At 41.0% G+C, this 17,669-nt stretch overlaps 1 protein-coding gene across 1 annotated transcript in view; it reads right to left on the reverse strand.

Moving 5' to 3' along the window:
* Positions 1-12,989, reverse strand: part of LOC132822263 (guanine nucleotide-binding protein G(i) subunit alpha-2) — a 249,390-nt gene extending 236,401 nt beyond the window's left edge. Inside the window, exon 1 of the mRNA XM_060835406.1 lies at positions 12,500-12,989. Within this exon, the coding sequence (XP_060691389.1) occupies positions 12,500-12,617 (118 nt within the window). The 5' untranslated portion in view covers positions 12,618-12,989. The remainder of the gene's footprint in view (positions 1-12,499) is intronic.
* Positions 12,990-17,669: the final 4,680 nt, after the last annotated feature.

Here is a 17,669-nt window from a genome sequence, read left to right on the forward strand (position 1 = left end):
CAAGGGAGCGTATCTGTACGCAGCATCAGCGACGAGGCGCCCGCCATCACCTCTAACATCTGAGATAGTGAAGTTGCCTCCTCGCAAAAGGATACCCAGGCCTGAGGATCGGTTATCTTTGCCCCCTGACCAAACCGATGGCCATGGGCCCACAAGCTCGACCATCTCCTGTAACTGCTGAGGTGTGGTATTCCACACTCCTGCAGAAACAGGGCATCGGCTTTGATCTTGGCAAGGAAGGCCAACGTTGAAACATTAATTCTTGCAATTCTTATCCCCATTTTTAAACAGGTTGTGAGGTCACCCGTGTTCATTTGTCGCTGGTCCTGCCCCTCTGCGGTAGCTGTCTACATCCCATTGGTGAACACGAACTGCTGGAACCTCGCGGAGCTGAGGTAGCTATCCAGCTCCTCACTGGGGCCATTTGCCCGCTCCGGTATCATAGGGCCGGGACCAGGGTCTGCACAGTCCTGTTCTATATCTAACAGCGGGGCTGTCAGAGGGTCATTGCTCCCAGTAACTGGAGCTGTGGGGCAGTGGGGGTCTCCTGGCTTTCACCTGGTGGGGGGGGGGGGTGCACGGTCTTTTCCCATTGCCTCAGGAGGTTCATCCTTTCTTTTTTAGCAGGGCTGCCCTCCTTTCTCCCCGCAGATCTCAGTCTCTTTTTCTCGCGACAACCCTCCTTGCTCCCATCCCCACCCTCCGAAGCGCTATCCGTGTCTTTCCCGTACAGCTGCCATTTCCCCTTTTCTGGGAGGTTTTGGTGGCCTGGTGGGTTTCTTCCTCCTGTTTTGTATAGAAGGCCATTGATCTGCCTCCTTCATTCCCTCCTCCTCTGCTGTTTGTCCTGTCGGAGCTTCGATCGGCAGCTGTACCTCTCCAGTGGCTGCTGTCTGCTCCGCTCCGGCTTGTCCTTCCTTTTGCGTGCCCCCAGACACCATTCCCTTGCTGGTTTGTGGTGCCTTGCTGTTCTTTTGCAGTCCACCTCCGGCCATCTGCACGTAGGTGGCGGCCCCTCGTCTTGGGCAGGCCTTGTACACGTGGCCCACCTCTCCGTAGTTCTTGGCCTCCTTGCATTCTTTGTTCGGGTGACCCTCCTCCTTACAATTCCGACAGATCGTGACCTTACAATCTGCCGCCATGTGGCCTGACCTCCAGCAGGTTCGACACACTTTCGGCTGCCCTGTGTATGTCAGGTACCCTCTGCTCCCTCCGAGAACAAAGCTGGAGGATGCTCCCAATGTCATCATCCCTCAGGGTTACCTTGACCTGTTGTTTGCTGGTCCAGATCCCAAAGGGGTCAACCATGTCAGTGCTTTCTCCCTCAACCTGCAAGTATCTTCTCAGGAACGTCAGGACATCGGTTACTGGAACATAGAGGTTGTACATACGGATCATAACAACCCAATTCCTCTGTGCAGGAAGCACACACAAAGGGACCACCGACAAGATGGAGAACAGAGCCTCCCCTTCCTTTTCTTTGAAGGCCTTCAGGAGCTGCTCGCATTGACATCATCTTCAGGAGCGTGAAGCAAAGTAGCCTGCCCTAATCTGGTGGCCATTCATTCAGTTGCCTAAGTCCCAAGCTCTAGGATTCCATCCATGCACCGCTCCACCTCATTTCTCTTCCTAAGGCATTTATGTCATCCAATCTTCTGGTCATCTGACCTGCAAACCCATAATATGGCTCAATGTCATACTTGCTTTCTAATGATCCTGTGAAACACAATGGAATGTTTTCCTACCTTAAAAGTACAAGCATAAGCTGTTGTTGCAAACAAGCTTCTGTTTAACATACAAATACCTACATAAACCACATGAATTTGACTTGGATGCACAAATGGCTGCTCAGGGTTCTTTCCGAATCTCTATCCACTGCCCTCCTAAACAATTAAAGATTTCAGTTCGGTCTGACAAGATATACTCATTGACAGGTCAAAGTATACACAGTGTGTATGTAGGAAACAACAGAAAATCGTAAACTCTCCCCAAAGTTCCTGGACTGAGCACAGGACTGCATGAAGAAATGTGATGCAGAATTCTTGCAAAAACAAGGCTCTGCTGCAACATGGCAAATGCTCGGTCCCCCCCCCCACCCCCACATCAGCACACATTCTACCCAACAACTGGCAAAAGTGTATGCCCTCGCCATCGAAAAAGGCAGTTCAAAATATATTCCAGCTATGAAAACCAATCTGGATGATCCACTTTAAAAGAAAAACAAAGATCGGCATTTAAAACGACACTTTTAGTAAACAGCGACTGTTTTAGTGTTAGGAGACAGCGAGGTCTCCAGATACTGGAGATCAGAGTTGAGAGTATGTTGCTGGAAAAGCACAGCAGGTCAGGCAGCATCCGAGCAAGAAATTAGACATTTCGGGTCAGACCCCTTCATCAGGAATGAACAGAAAGTGTTTTATAGTCATCAAAAAAAATTAAGTGCAATCACTTATACTGTTGGAAACTCAGCAACCAATATGCTGTCTGTTGGAGCTTGTTGTGCACAATGTGATAACCAACAGATTATCTGTTTTTAAGATATTGACAGAGGGATAAATATTGGCCAAGACACCAGGGATAACTCTTCTGCTCTTGTCTGAAATAGCACATGATCTTTCACATCTCTGCAAGCTAGCAGATTGGGTCTTGGTTTAATATCTTGTCAGCATCTGCGACAGCAGAATACACTGCAGTTTTTAGAGTCAGTTCATTTTCTTTAAACCCATGCCCTGCAGTGGAACTTGAACTTGGAACCTGATGTCTGAGACCAGAGTGGTGTCAACCCAAGACATGAATGGCACATCCACCAATGACCATCCCATATTACATTTCAAGAGAGTTCGACAGACAATACAATCAGAAAGCCCACATAAGGATTTACGGGTGCCAGTGCGTTCACAGCCAAATACTCAGTGATATGCAATGGCAAATTCATTTTTCTGCTTTATACTGAGTTGCTAAATTCACAAGCTACCATGGATTGTTTTTTTAATAACACAAATGTCATTTGACTGTTTATGATTGCAATAGCCACCTCCCTCAGATATCCCATTCATGACAGCACCTTTTATATTCTTAGATTAGATTACTTACAGTGCGGAAACAGGCCCTTCGGCCCAACAAGTCCACACTGACCCGCCGAAGCGCAACCCACCCATACCCCTACATTTACCCCTTACCTAACACTACGGGCAATTTAGCTTGGCCAATTCACCTGACCCGCACATCTTTGGACTGTGGGAGGAAACCGGAGCACCCGGAGGAAACCCACGCAGACACGGGGAGAACGTGCAAACTCCACACAGTCAGTCGCCTGATTCGGGAATTGAACCCGGGTCTCAGGCGCTGTGAGGCAGCAGTGCTAACCACTGTGCCACCGTGCCACCCAAGCTTATTGACTTCAAAAGATGCTGTCAACAGCAAACTCGAAATATAAATGGAACACATGATAGAGCAGAGTGACTGCGTTTAAATGATTATCAATCACTTGAATCAAATTCCCTTCCATTCCTGAAGTAAGGTAGGTAGTTTTCACAGTTTCTCCCGTAAACAGCACAGCGAGAATGAACAGTCAGCGGTGTAGGAAAATCTTTAAAAAAATCATCCAAACTTGTACCATTTAAACCATCATGGGTCACAAAGAACTCAAAAGCACAGCCCTCTTATTGAGGGGCAGATGTTAAGAAAAAAACATTTGAAGAGGCTTTTATTAAGGAAAGAAAGGATTCTGAGAGGAAATTCTGCAAGGGTAGGATAAAGCTGAGTGAGTGCTCAACCACCAAATAGTAGAGCAAAAGGTTGAGGATATACACAAAAAATTCTGTTAATACAGCAACGTCTATTTAGAGGGAACATGACTCAGAAGGAGATTGCAGAGATAAGGCACAGCCATAGAGAGAACTAAATATTAATCGCACTTGGGGAGAATAAATTGCCAATATAAGCAAGGTCAGCAGTGATGGGTAATCAGGACCTTTCGCAGTACAGGATATGTATGAAGGGACAAATTGAAAATTATTGTATGATCAAAAATAAAAACAATTCACTGAACATACAGCTCAATAGATTATCTTCTCAGTTTTGGGAGATTCAATAGAGCGCTGGAACAATCAAAGACAATAATGGACAAACCGCAGACTCAAAATTAAACATCATGAAATCAAGCAGAATCAGCATGGCTTCGTGAAGGGAATATCATGCCTGATAAATCTATTAAATTTCTTTGAAAGGTAACAAGCAGGGGAGATGGAGAGTAACCAATATTAAGATACCCAGAATGCGATTGAGAAAGGTACCACAAAGAAGATAGGAGTAGATGGTATTAGGGGAGAATATTAGCACGGTTTAAGGATTAGCTGACTAATAGAAGACACAGTTGCCACAGAGATCAGTGCTGGGACCACAATTACTTATAATGTACTCACGATTTGGATCAGGGAATTGACTGTTTAATAAACAGCTTGCAAAGGACAAACATTGGTGGGAAGGTGAGTAGTGAGGATGACAGAGTCTGCAGAGAGATATGGACAGACGAAGCAAGTGGACAAACCTTGGCAGATGGAATATAACGTGAGAAAGAGTCATGGGAGCTGAGTATTATTTAAATGGGGAAAGACTGCAGAAAGCTGCAACACAAAGGAGTTTGGGAGTCATCATGCACAAATCGTAAAAAGCATCCACATTCAACAGGGAATTGGGAAGGCAAATGGAATGTTGGCCAATATTTCAAAAGGAATGGAGTTTAAAAAACAGAAAAGTATACTAGATTTCTTGTTGGACACAGAGGGATTTTCTTAAAGAGGTTGAGTAGGTTGGGCCTGTACTCATTCGACTTTAGAAGAATGACAGGTGACCTTACTAAAACACAAGATTCTTCCAAGGGTTAGCAGGATAAATGTGAAAAGGTAGACTCTCCCATAAGGGAAAGCTATGACCCAAAAGGCATAATTTCAGATTATGGGGATTGTCTATAAAAGACAGATGAGGAGAAATTTCTTCTCTCAGTGAATCTGTGAAATTCTTTACCACAGCAGGCTGTAGAAGGTAGGTCATTGAGTATATTCAAGGCTGAGACTATACAGATTTTTCATCAGCATGGGAATCAAGGGTTATGGGAAAACACAGAACCCTCAGATGATTCACTCAATGGGGTGAATGGCTCACCAGCCCAATCAGCTCTGCTCCTAGACCTAAGGCCTTAAGAGAACTATTACTGTCAGCCTAGCAATCTCTACAGTGCACATCAAGCTAATTTCCTAAGATTGTCAAGTTTGCTCACTTTCACTTCTCCCACCAACTCCATCCCACTGTCAGTACAATGCATTTGTGCTTTTGACGAAGGACTAAAAACCAGAAAGTTAGTAGGATGGAAGTTCCTTGTTTTTCAAAGTACAAATGGCAAAAGGGAGCTTACCAGAGAGTGAAACAGAACTACAGCTTCAGAGAAGATGGCACAGGATAAACATGAACAATTGAAAGCAAGGGAGAGGGGACAAAGATATTTTTGAGAATGTGGTCATGATTTTTTTTTGGGATAGGATGTTGACTTAAAATCAATCTGAAATAACAGAAGGATTGCTTTGACAAATTTGGTCAAAAGGATTCTCAAACTTCTGATTCTGAAGATGGGCCATTGGTCCTGAAACATGAACTCTGCTTTCCCTCCTCAAATGTTGTCAGACCCAAGTTTCTCCAGCAATTTCTGGTTTTGATCTGCCAACTTTGGCCCATCACAATACAGCAAAGTTGCTGCAATTGATTTTTTTTAAACAAAGTAACAGTTTTTATTCAGTAAAACAGAAGTATGAACATTTCCTGTATCAAGAAGGGGGAAAAGAAAATTGTTGTTGGGATATTGGTGGGGGGCGGGAAAAAGGAACATCAAAACTAGAAAGATTTTTCAGATAATTAATTTCAATCAGAAAGTGTTCTGCCACAGATCTAAATTTATTCGTCATTTCCTGACTGCTATTAGTTTGAAGCAGAGGCTCATGTGTCAAGAATACAACATATTCTTGTTTTGTTTGTTACTGATAGAAATGTGTGCTAAAGACTATGCAGAACAATTCCTGCATGCCTTAAAATAAAATTCCTACACATAACGTGTTCAGAATTTAAAAAAAGAAATGTAATGTTTTGCCGCACAACTCATCACTGGCACCTCAAAAATATTTGAATCGCTTATTCAGATGCATCCTAAAAAATCATTCTGTAGTTTGCCAAGAACTGTTACACCATCATTCAAGCAGAATTTTGCAAACATTTCTAAGACTGGCAGTTGAAAGGTCATTAATTTAGATACCTCTGCATTACAGCCCTGTCCATTGAATTACTCAGCAAGTAACGTTCAGCAGTATATTTTTTACAAGAGAAATTAGCAATACAATTCTCTCAAATTTCTAATTGCACAGATTACAGTTCATATATTAACTACAAAGGAAAACAATTCCATTCTTGATTCAGAAACTCTATACTATAGAAAACAGTGTGGTCTTGTACCTGGAGATCCAAATTCCATTTCAACTAGTTATGTATTCATTTGTAATTGACTATTGCCTACAGATAATTCTGTTGGAGGAGGGAAAAAGCAAGCCAGAATTGTTTTTGTCAATGACATTGGCTGTCAATCCCTTTTACAGAACTGCCATATGTTCATTTATGTTAATTATTTACTTCAATAATCATACTTACAATTTTATAGTGCCATTCACAATCTGTGAAAGGCTCTTTGAAACACAGGACCAATGCTACAGCTTGAAACCAGCCAACAATTGCTAATGAGCTCTTTCTCCATGGGGATCACAACAGAACAGCCCAAAATTCATCGACACCAAACAATTATGAAACACTTCTGGCTTAGAGGCAAGCCATCAGAAGCAGTGATCTGTTGATTTTCTTCCTGATGTAAAAATCAGTAAAGATCACCATCTTCACTCCTCAAGTGAGATGCCAATATTTTAACTCAACAACAGATCAGAGATATTCCAGCTCTGCTGGTCAGATACTAAAAAGCAAAGCCAAACCTAATTTTCTAATTAAATTGCCTCATTGCCTTGTCAACTGTAACTCAACTGATAGCATTCTTGCTCCTGAATCAGAAGGCTTTTAGTTCAACAGGACTTATGCTTGGAAAAATAACAAGGCTGATAGATTACTGAGAGAGTGCTACACTGTTGGAGGTGCCATTTCCCAGATGAAACATTACACTGAAGTCCTGTCTACCCTCTAAAGTTCAATACAAATCCCAATTGAAGGAGGACTAGATACTCCCTAACGTATCTAGGGAGTATCTCTCAACCAACATCAAAACAAGATTCCATTAGTCAGTGCATTACTGTTTGGGAGAACTTGGTCACTTGAATGCATCTCAAAACTATTTCACTGGTCACACTGATCACAGATATCCAATGGCTGTTAAAGGCGCTATGTAAAAACAATTTTTTTCCCCCACTGAAACTAAATCAAACTTATGCTTTAATGTACAAATCAGGAGAATAGTGGTCTGTTAACTCGAGCCAGAACATGTCCTTTAATAATTAATTGATTGTTAACCGACAACTCAGCAGGTTCCTGATGAAGGGCTTTTGCATGAAACATTGATTTTCCTGTTTCTTGGATGCTGTCTGACCGGCTGTGTTTTCCAGCACCACTCTAACCTTAACTCAGTAGATAAGTCAATAGAAGACAAAGTATGAAGATAATTGGGTCTAGCATTACAAATTTCTCATATCATAATAGTTTTATAGAATAACTGGTCATTAGAATTTTTTCCCTGCTTCAGCACATCAACATGCTCACACCAGCTAACCTTAAGCCAATATTAAGCTACAAACTTGTCACTGAAGTGATAAAACATTTTCAATGCATTTATGCCCATTGTACATCAGAACACTTACAACTGTAATGAGTACCACCACCTGGATCACCAAGGTAAATAAAAAACTTATAATCCATGCTAAATAATTTCACTTTTGAGTTTGACTACTCATTCAACGAGAAAACGTTGATGAGACCAGAAACAAATCAACCCAAGCAAACTGACATTGGTGGTATAAGGGAAATGAGTTTCTGCACAGATCCAGTCACTAATTCATGCACACTTCAGCAATCTGATCATTTCAACTGCATTTGTTAATTCAATTCTTTCACACTGACAATTCCAGTGTCATTGCTCATTGTTCAAACCAAAAATATGTTTGAACATTAGCTGAAGGAAATGGTGAAGATATTATCTCAGTAATTTATACTTACTTTTGTGGTCTATGTTTTATTGAACAAAAGGAGTTTTCACTGATGCTTGCTCAGGCATTTTGATTTTATAGCTTCACAGTTCAGTATTTATCTTCTCAAAGTGCTTGGTTTATATAAGACTATTTCACAATTCAATATGAATGTGATGTTTCTGAATATACAAGCATAACTTGACTGCTGTTCATAACAGAATCTTAAGAACCTCAACTGTGCATGCAATCTGTTTTGTAATGAAACAGATTGTTTTCCCCTTCCAAATGGTTACTAAAGGGATTAATTCATCAGTTTCCTTTTGAATAATTCTCACCTTCCAAATTTTTCTCTGAAACAGTATGTTTTCCTCTTTTGACCACAGATTTCGCAACAGCAGCATCAAGATCACATCACAACCAGTGAAGCAGGAGCCGTAACTGAGGATTCATTAGATAATGGCAGTTTGTTCGGTGTCTTCCTCTTCCCCCACAGCAAGACCACGGGGTAGCATCATATTGCTTTTTTTTTCCCCTGTACATTCGCTTCTTCTGGCTCTAAATCCATGAATCATTCTACATCTCTCAAAGAGGCCACAGATTTGCCTGACAAGTTACTTTTGTTTTAAAAAGTATATACACTTCCAATACAAGAATTGTAAAGTGAGAGTCCACTAATGGGAAGTTACTATTTCATGGACAATAACATTTAGTTGAATAGGTTTAATCTAAATATTCTCCTTCTCGAAGGTGATCGGGAGGCATGGAGGAATGTAGAGTTGAGGGTAAAATCAGATCAGCCATAACCTTCTTGATTCTGCTCGGCCATTCAATGGGCTAAGTAGCTGCCTCTTGTTCCTTGTTCATACTTTTCAATGTTCCAAAGTTAAAAAAATCAGGATGGGTAAGAAGACACAATAATCAAACAGAAGCAGCAATGATCAAAATGTGAGGATGAATTGTAATCAATTATACCATCTGGGTCTCTACATATCAACACATTATCTTTAAACAAGCTTTCTAATTTTTCTTCATTCTGGTCCCATATTTTCCAAAGGAACTTAAGAACCGAGCAACATTATATAGTTTATTTTTCACTGTTGTATTATTTCCTGACCGCCTCAAACCACAACTGATTCATGAAAGCAAGTCACACTAAAGGTAATTATGAGACAATGAGATGTTTTCCATTCCCCACAACATAACAGTGAAATGTTCACTCGTTACCTTTTTAAAATGGATGCAGTTAGAGACCATGATCTTTTGGTAGATTCAAGAATTGTTTTGCAAGCATTCATTACGTTGTAATTATTTCCGTGAAACATGTTTCATATTGTATGTATTATTTTAATTACTGAAACAATTTTGCTTTAAATTCCTTTGACAACATTCAAATTGTAAACATCCTAAATCCAAACCACACGAGACTAATTAGCACGAGTGCAGTCTCCAGCTGCACTGGAAACAAACCGCAGAGGAATACACAGCACCTCTAAACCCATCCTTTCCATTTCTTCAGCTAATTAAGTTTATCCATTTACCAAATTAACCTGTTATCAACAGAATATGCTGTAAAGAATTGTGAAGAAAATGTGTGCCTCACTCACTGGCATTACCAACTTAATTGAGCATAAAATCAAATGAAAGATGCACAGATTTAATAATGCATAATAAAATATTTACAAATCTATTTGCACCCAAAAATTAACTTAATGTTTCATAATAAATTTTGCATATCTATAAAGAAACGTCCTTTTCCAAAACAGCTAAGCACAGTGCTGCAAAACAGGTCATTTATAGATCTTACATCCAATTGCAGGTTTATCATACCAGTGTCCTACTTAATATCACTCCGCAGATATGTAATGAGTTAAGATGCAGGATCACAAGTTTACATTCATTTTATTTTAATTCGTACAATATCAAGTTTGTTTTAACCATTATTTCATCTCCTGTGAACTTTCCATCATGGGAGTATGATATGGAACCCATGACCTACATTGGATTACAGAGTCTACGTTGGTGTTTGTGCTCCACACAAGCTCTCTCCTGCTTTACATCTTCTTACCCTAGTCTTTGATTAATTTCTCCCACGGGTTCAGCATTCTAGCCACTCCCTTGGTGAAGATGTTTTTCCTCAATACTTTAATGGTGTTTCTTGTGACCATTTTATATCTACTGTTACTAATTTTGGACTCACCAACAACTGAAAATATATGTTTATGTCTACTTTAATGTAATCCTTCATAATGTTTAAAGGCCTCTATCAGGTCACCTCTCAAATTTCTATTTTCTGGGGTAGAGTTGCAGCCTATTCCATCTTTGCTGCTAATAACCTCTCTCAGTGCAGGGATCACTCTTGTTAATCCCGTTGAAATTTTACCAGTATATGTCTAGATCATTTTTAAATTCTGAAGACCAGAATAGCAATACCTTTGAACTCTATTTCTCCAAAAAAGAGATCCTGTGTTTTTTTTTTAAATGGCTTTGCTGCTTTATGTGATTTTTACTCCTTGATTCCTTTGCACTTCAATCCCATTTGGTCTCATTTTTCATGGCAGTGGCAAAATACAAGCCCTTACATGAGAATAACAAATCTTCATCCCTCATGTAGCATTAGTTCTTCATTGTTTGCATTTCAGGCTTTTTCTTACTGTTTTGTGACAAGAGCGAATGCAAACGTGACCAGATAAATTGTTCACAACAGGAAATTATACAGTGTGCTACAACACCGCAAATGTCACCTCACTCTCTGAAGCTGGCTCCACACCCAAAAGGCGTTTTTTTGTGTGTGTTTAAACTCAAAATCTGTTTAATTAAAACCTCTCAATCTGTTCCTGTTAGAAAACCCAAGGGATCTTTGAGTTAGTGTTTAGGTTAAACCCCAGAAGACTGTAACCTCCCAAATCACGTCCAGGCTGCCACAAACCACTGAGCAGCCTCCATTTGAAAATGTTGCCTTGGCCAGAGACTCCTTGCGCGTTTATTCTTCCTTCATTTCTGAATGGCTGATGCCACCTAAGTTTATATAGCAGGCGCTATGCAATTGCAAGCGGCTGAAATGAAGTGTTTGACTGTCCCGTGCGCCTGCAACTTTGTGGTTATATAATCCTTCAACAAGTACTCCTCTCTGAACAAAGGGATCACTTTTCAATGTGCTTTTGTCCCAGTGTAATTAGGGAAACGTATAGCATTAATTTAGCTGGGTGTACAATTAAGCAGGCGAAAGCAACAGGCAAAGCAGGCAGCCTGCAGTTGTGAATAGGCTGGAGAGATGCTTATTAATCACAGTCAGCCGCTAACCATCATTCCCAGTGGATGTCTGTCCCCTCCTCTCCTGCTCCAAATAATGCGATCTCTCCAATTGATCCTTAACACAGAACGGTACAGGCAGAGGCTGCTGTTGGACTGTGTAGAAATGTGGGGCCCTGCCTTCCCTCGATTCTTCTCCACAGCCCTTCCTTCCCCTTTTTGTCTGAACTCTACGTCAACAGGCACGAACTCATCGTCGAAGTTCGCAGGAGGGGGGGGGGGGGGGAATTGCAGAGATTCTCATCTAAACCTTGACGATATCATCTCTCCATCTCCAGAGTTCACTCACTATTGAAAAATCCAGCTTCCAATACTGCAAAGTATTAGAACGATCCTGGATTTACTTCAAAGGCAGATTTCTTGAAAGAAAAACACAAGTGCTGAATAAACCCACAATATAAATGGAAGAAGCAATTACTCCAATTTCATGGGGGGGTAGGTCAACACGAAATCAAAAATTTAAATTGACCCTAAGTAGTAAGAACTCTTGGCAGTATTAACGATGAGGTGTTTGAGTACAATTAAAAAGGTGTGTATATAAATATAACAATGGGCAAATACATTCCTTAGAAATAAGGTACTCAACTTCATCTCCACTGTCGCAAACCAAGCCCTGACGGAATAAGGCAGTTTGTGTCGGAAAAAAAGGTCTCTTTCATAATATTCAAGAAGGGCCTGCTGTTGAAAAATACCTTGCTTCATAGGACTTCCGTTATTTTTTCAGCCTTTCCTCTTACCCCCTCCGAACAGCATCGGAGTGTTTTGTTCAGGGACGAGATTAAACACACAATAAATCGCGGTCAGTTTTGTCATTTTTGACTGTGGAAAAGTTACATTGTGTTCACACACTGATCCTTCACTCGCACTCCCTTCTCTCTAGTTAAAATGTAGCGACAATCTAAGCCAGCCCCAGAACTACCCATCCAGACAAATAGGTAGAAACATATCAGCTGTGAGCTTCGACTTACCCAAAAGTAGCAACTTCACTTCTCGAGCCGCTTTCTCTCCATCCTCGCGGAGATTCTTATCAATCATTTTCGATCGCTCGGCCGCCGCCTTGTCCTCAGCGCTGATGGTACAACCCATTGTCAGTTTCAAGCCGATTCAATTCTCTTTTTGTTGTGTGTGGATCTTTAACAAAGAAGTCCTCCCTCGTCTTGCAAATTTCAGCTTCCAAGTCCTCCAGCGAAAGGTCCAGTCGACGTCTCCAAAAGAAACTTTATGTAGATTATATATGAAAAAGAGACGTCCCTCTTTTCTTTTGGCTGTGTTGGCTTAAATGCAAAGAAAAATAACTATGGAGGAGATTTAGGTTCTGGCCTGAATGGCTGATAATGAATTTTCTAAAAAAGCACTGAGCCCCTGTGTCTGCGGGGAAGAGCTCGGTGCCTGTAGCACTCTGCTACTCCACCACACCCCAGTCCAGCTCGCAACACACAGGCACCCGGATGGCACTGGGACAAGGCGTGGGTTTGCCGTGCGGCAGGCTGGGAACTGTAGTTCCTTACTGCCACGCCCACCAGCTTGACACCTGGGCTCAGGAACTACAATTCCCGGCATACCTCTCGCCCACAAGGCAACATGATTGACAGTAACGTTTTTGCTGCAAATGAGCTGGTCAGTGTCGCTGAAAATCTGGTATTTCTATTATAGCTGTCCAAAGGAGAGAAAAAAAAATCAGCATCCGTTAATTGTTTCACTGCGTGCTATTGAAAGCAACAATAAATACATAATTTTGTTTAAAATTCTGTGCACGCTGCACAGCCCTTGTTTCACTTTTCCTGTCTTTCAGTGTTTAGTATTCATTACCTTTTCCTTTCAGTGCCACTGTTGTATTTGTTCTGCTGCTAGTCGAGTGACTTGTTGCTACAACAACAGGGTTCTGACAGCCGGAAGGCGACGAAATCCCCAAGAATGAACCAATCCCGAGTTCACCGGCTGTGTTAAACTCAGCAAAGATAAAGCAGGAGTCACACAGATTCACTGACTTGTTCACACATGGAAACAGTACACAACCATCACAATACAGGCACCAGCATGTCTATTCAGAGAAAAAAAACACGCAATCATCGCCCGTTCAAAATGCAAACAACTACTGGTAACTTTCTCTTGGATTATATAAAACTACAAAAACGTTTGAAACCCCAGCTGCCAATCGGACGTCGGGAACAACTGTTACATTTATGTTTATATATCAGTAAAGATGACGGTCTCTTCTGTCGAGAAAGAACAAGCTGAGTCAAAATGAATTCTGCTGCATTTGCTTAAGAAAGACTTGCATTTACAAAATGACGTTCACAGAATTGTTACAGCGCAGAATGAGACCATTCAGTCCATCGTGTCTGCACTGGATCTGTGACCTAGTGCGAATTTGCGTCCTTTTCCCCTTATTCCTGCGGACCATTTCTTTCCAAATAACCATCTAATGCCTTCCTGAATTCCTCAAGTGAACCTACCTCTACCACATTTCCTGGTAGCGCAGTCTATAGCCTAACTACGTGCTATATGAAAATGTTTCTTTCTCACTTTGTCCCCGCATCTTTTGCACATTTTTTTCTCTTTTACAAGTGGGACCAGCTTCTTACCTATTCTTTCAGACAGCTTAAGATTTTTAAAACCTCTATCAAATCACCTCTCAATGTTGTCTCCACATAGAATATTACAGCACAGTACAGGCCCTTTAGCCCTGATAGTGCGCTGACCTGTGGAACCAATCTGAAGCCCCTCTAACCTACACTATTCCATTCTCGTCCATATGCCTATCGAATGACCATTTAAATGTCCTTAAGATTGGCGAGTCAACTATTCTTTCAGGCAGTGCATTCCACGCCCCTACTACACTGAGTAAAGAAACTACCTCTGACATCTGTCCTGTATCTATCACCCAAATTGCCAACTTCTTCATTCTATCTCATAACTTAAGTTTCTCATTCCTGAAACCACTCTTGTAGATTTCTTCTGCATTCTTGAATGAATCTACAATGACATTCTTTCAAATGCATTTATATATTTTCTACAATATGACATCCACAAATGTACATAATGCTCTAACAACTTATATAATTTCAACATCACCTCCTTGGTCTTGTACTCTATGCCTCTATTTAAAAAAGCTGAGAACACTGTATGATTTACTAATTACTCTTTCCATCAGTCTCTCACACAGACCCAGAATAACCCAAAGTTCTTCATAATCAACAAATTGAGTTTTAAACATGTAGTCAACTTCATAGGCAAATACAGCAGCTTACTTCCAAAGAGCAAAGTCTTGTAACAATTAATTCATCTGTCTTCATGGTGAGGGGATTTTGATTGATGAATGTTATCTTAAACAGAGGAAGAACTCGCTGTTTTTTACACAGAAAGTAGTTCTTGTGTAGAATCAACTGGCAGAGAAAATGGTGGATGGATTAGTTAATGAATAGGAAAGGTTTGGAGGGATATGGGCCAAGCGCAGGCAGGAGGGATGGGTTTAGTTTGGGATTATGGTCAGCATGGACTGGTTGGACTGAATTGTCTGTTTCTGCGCTGTATGACTCTATGGCTGTGACTATGACTTTCCACCTGCACTGCAAGTTTTGATCTTTATTTTCATCTTGTTGATTGTGGACATCCCCCTCACTAAACCCAAACATTTTAATCTCATGGATTTTTCATATCTACCTAATTGTAGCTGGAAAATCACCATCAACAGCTTCTCTTCCATTTCCACATGATTACCCCAAAGACCTAAACACAGTTCCTTTATGCTGTCCCTTGTCTACATTATCTGAAAAGAAAATGACAGTTTCCATTAGTTTGCTTACAACAACCAATTTTACCTCTCAATGCCTCCATTGTTTAAATTATCAGATGGCTTGTGTGACATCCAGTACTGGATGAGCTGAAAATTCATCCAAGTGAATATTGAAAGAGTAAACCCAAACATCTTCGGTTCCCATCACAGGTTCTGCTTCCTCGTCACCAACTTCAACCCTCTCCCTGGCATCTTATTGAGACCTAACCAAGCCTTTTGCAACATGGGTGTCATATTTGAGCCCACAATGAAATTTCAATAACAAATCTGCTTGTCAGGACCATCCAACTCTAAAACATTCCTCAACTTTGTCCTCTGTCTGAACTCTGAAATCAACATCCATGCCTTGCTATCTCCAGCTTGACTTATTTCAATCCATTATAAAGGGTGTAGTAAATTATCTGATAGGGCATAGTCAGCATGGGTTTGCAAATACAAAATTGTTTTTGGTGAACCTGTTGAAGATTTTTCAGCATGTTACAAATGAAAGGGGAGTTGATGAATGTGTATATTTGGATTTTTAGAATATTTTTGATGAGGTCACCCATAAAGATTGATTAGCAAAATTATAGCACATGGCATAGAAACAATGTATTTGCATGGATGTAGGATTGGCTAACAGACAGAAAAGACAGAAGAGGAATAAATGGCTCATTCTTGCATTGCCAGCCTGTGACTAGTGGGTTACCAACAGGATAATTACTTGGATCACAGCTGTTCAAAATGATTTGGAGGTGGGGGCAAAATGTAATATTTCCAGGTTTAGAACATAGAAAAAAGAACATTACAGCACAGTGCACGCCCTTTGGCCCTCGATATTGAAACCCATCTAACCTACACTATTCCATTCTCATCCAAATGCCCATCCAATGACCATTTAAATGACCTTAAAGTGGTGAGTCTAGCCATCCAAGGAAAAAGGCTTTCACTGTCCAACCTATCTAACCCTCCGATTATCTTACATGTCTCAATTAAGTCACCTCTCAAACTTCGTCTCTCCAATGAAAACTGCCTCAAGTCCCTCAGCCTTTCCTCGTATGACCTTTCCTCCATACCAGGCAACATCCTAGTAAATCTCCTCTGAACCCTTTCCAAACCTTCAACATCCTTCCTATAATGCGGTGACCAGATCTGTACACAATACTCCAAATGTGCCTGCACCAGAGTTTTGAACAGCTGCAGCATGATCTCATGGTTCTGAAACTCCATCCCATTAATGAAAAAAAGCTAATACACCGTATGCCTTCTTAACTACCCTATCAACCTGGATGGCAACTTTCAGGGATCTATGTACCTGAACACCAAGATCTCTCTGCTCATCTACACTACCAAGAATCTTAATATTAGCCCAGTAATCTGCATTCCTGTTACTCCTTCCAAAGTGAATCATCTCACACACTTGCATTAAACTCCATTTGCCACCTCTCAGCCCAGCTCTGCAGCTTATCTCTGTCTCTCTATAATCTGCAACATCTTTCATCACTATCCACAACTCTACCAACCTTAGTGTCATCCATAAATGTACCAACCCATCCTTCTATGCCCTCATCCAAGTCATTTATAAAATTGAAAAACAACAGTAGACCCAAAATAGATCCTTGGATGATACAAACTTAAACAGTAATGTCTGTTATGTGGAAGATATAAAGTATCTCCAGGAGGATTTGGACAGGTTTAGCGAGTGGCAAGAAAATGGCAAATAGAATATAATATACAAATATGTAGATTTTCCACTTTTGTAGGAGGAACAAATGTGCAGAGCACTTATTAAACGGTAAGAAGATGAAAAGCATGGATGAAGAAAGGGTCTTAGTTGTTCTTTCAATAAGTCACTGAAGTTACCATGGAGGTGCAGCAATCTATTGGGAAGATTAATGGAATGTTAACCTTTGTAACAGAAGGATTTGAATACAAGAGAAGTCTTGCTTCAGTTGCATAGGAGATTAGGAGATTCAGTTACGTAGGTTTGACTGCACCTGTGGTGAAAGTGAGGACTGCAGATGCTGGGGATCAGAGTCAAAAGCGTGGTGCTGGAAAAGCACAGTAGGTCAGGCAACAACCGAGGAGCAGGAGAATTGACATTTGGGGCATTTTTCCTGATAAAGAGCTTATGCCCGAAATGTTGATTTCTTGATGAAGGGCTTATGCCCAAAGTGTGGATTCTCCTCCTCAGAGGCTGCCTGACTTGATGTGCTTTTCCAGCACCATAATCTTGATCAGAGGGCACGCCCTGTGCAAAGTAACCTTTATGCCTCTGTCTAAGTCTTTTTGATCTGTACATCCTTGCTTACTATGATCTGCCTGCACTGCTCAGAAACAAAACTTTTCACTGTCCTTTGGTA

This window comes from Hemiscyllium ocellatum, chromosome 14, assembly GCF_020745735.1.
Source record: "Hemiscyllium ocellatum isolate sHemOce1 chromosome 14, sHemOce1.pat.X.cur, whole genome shotgun sequence".
NCBI classification, from domain to species: domain Eukaryota; kingdom Metazoa; phylum Chordata; class Chondrichthyes; order Orectolobiformes; family Hemiscylliidae; genus Hemiscyllium; species Hemiscyllium ocellatum.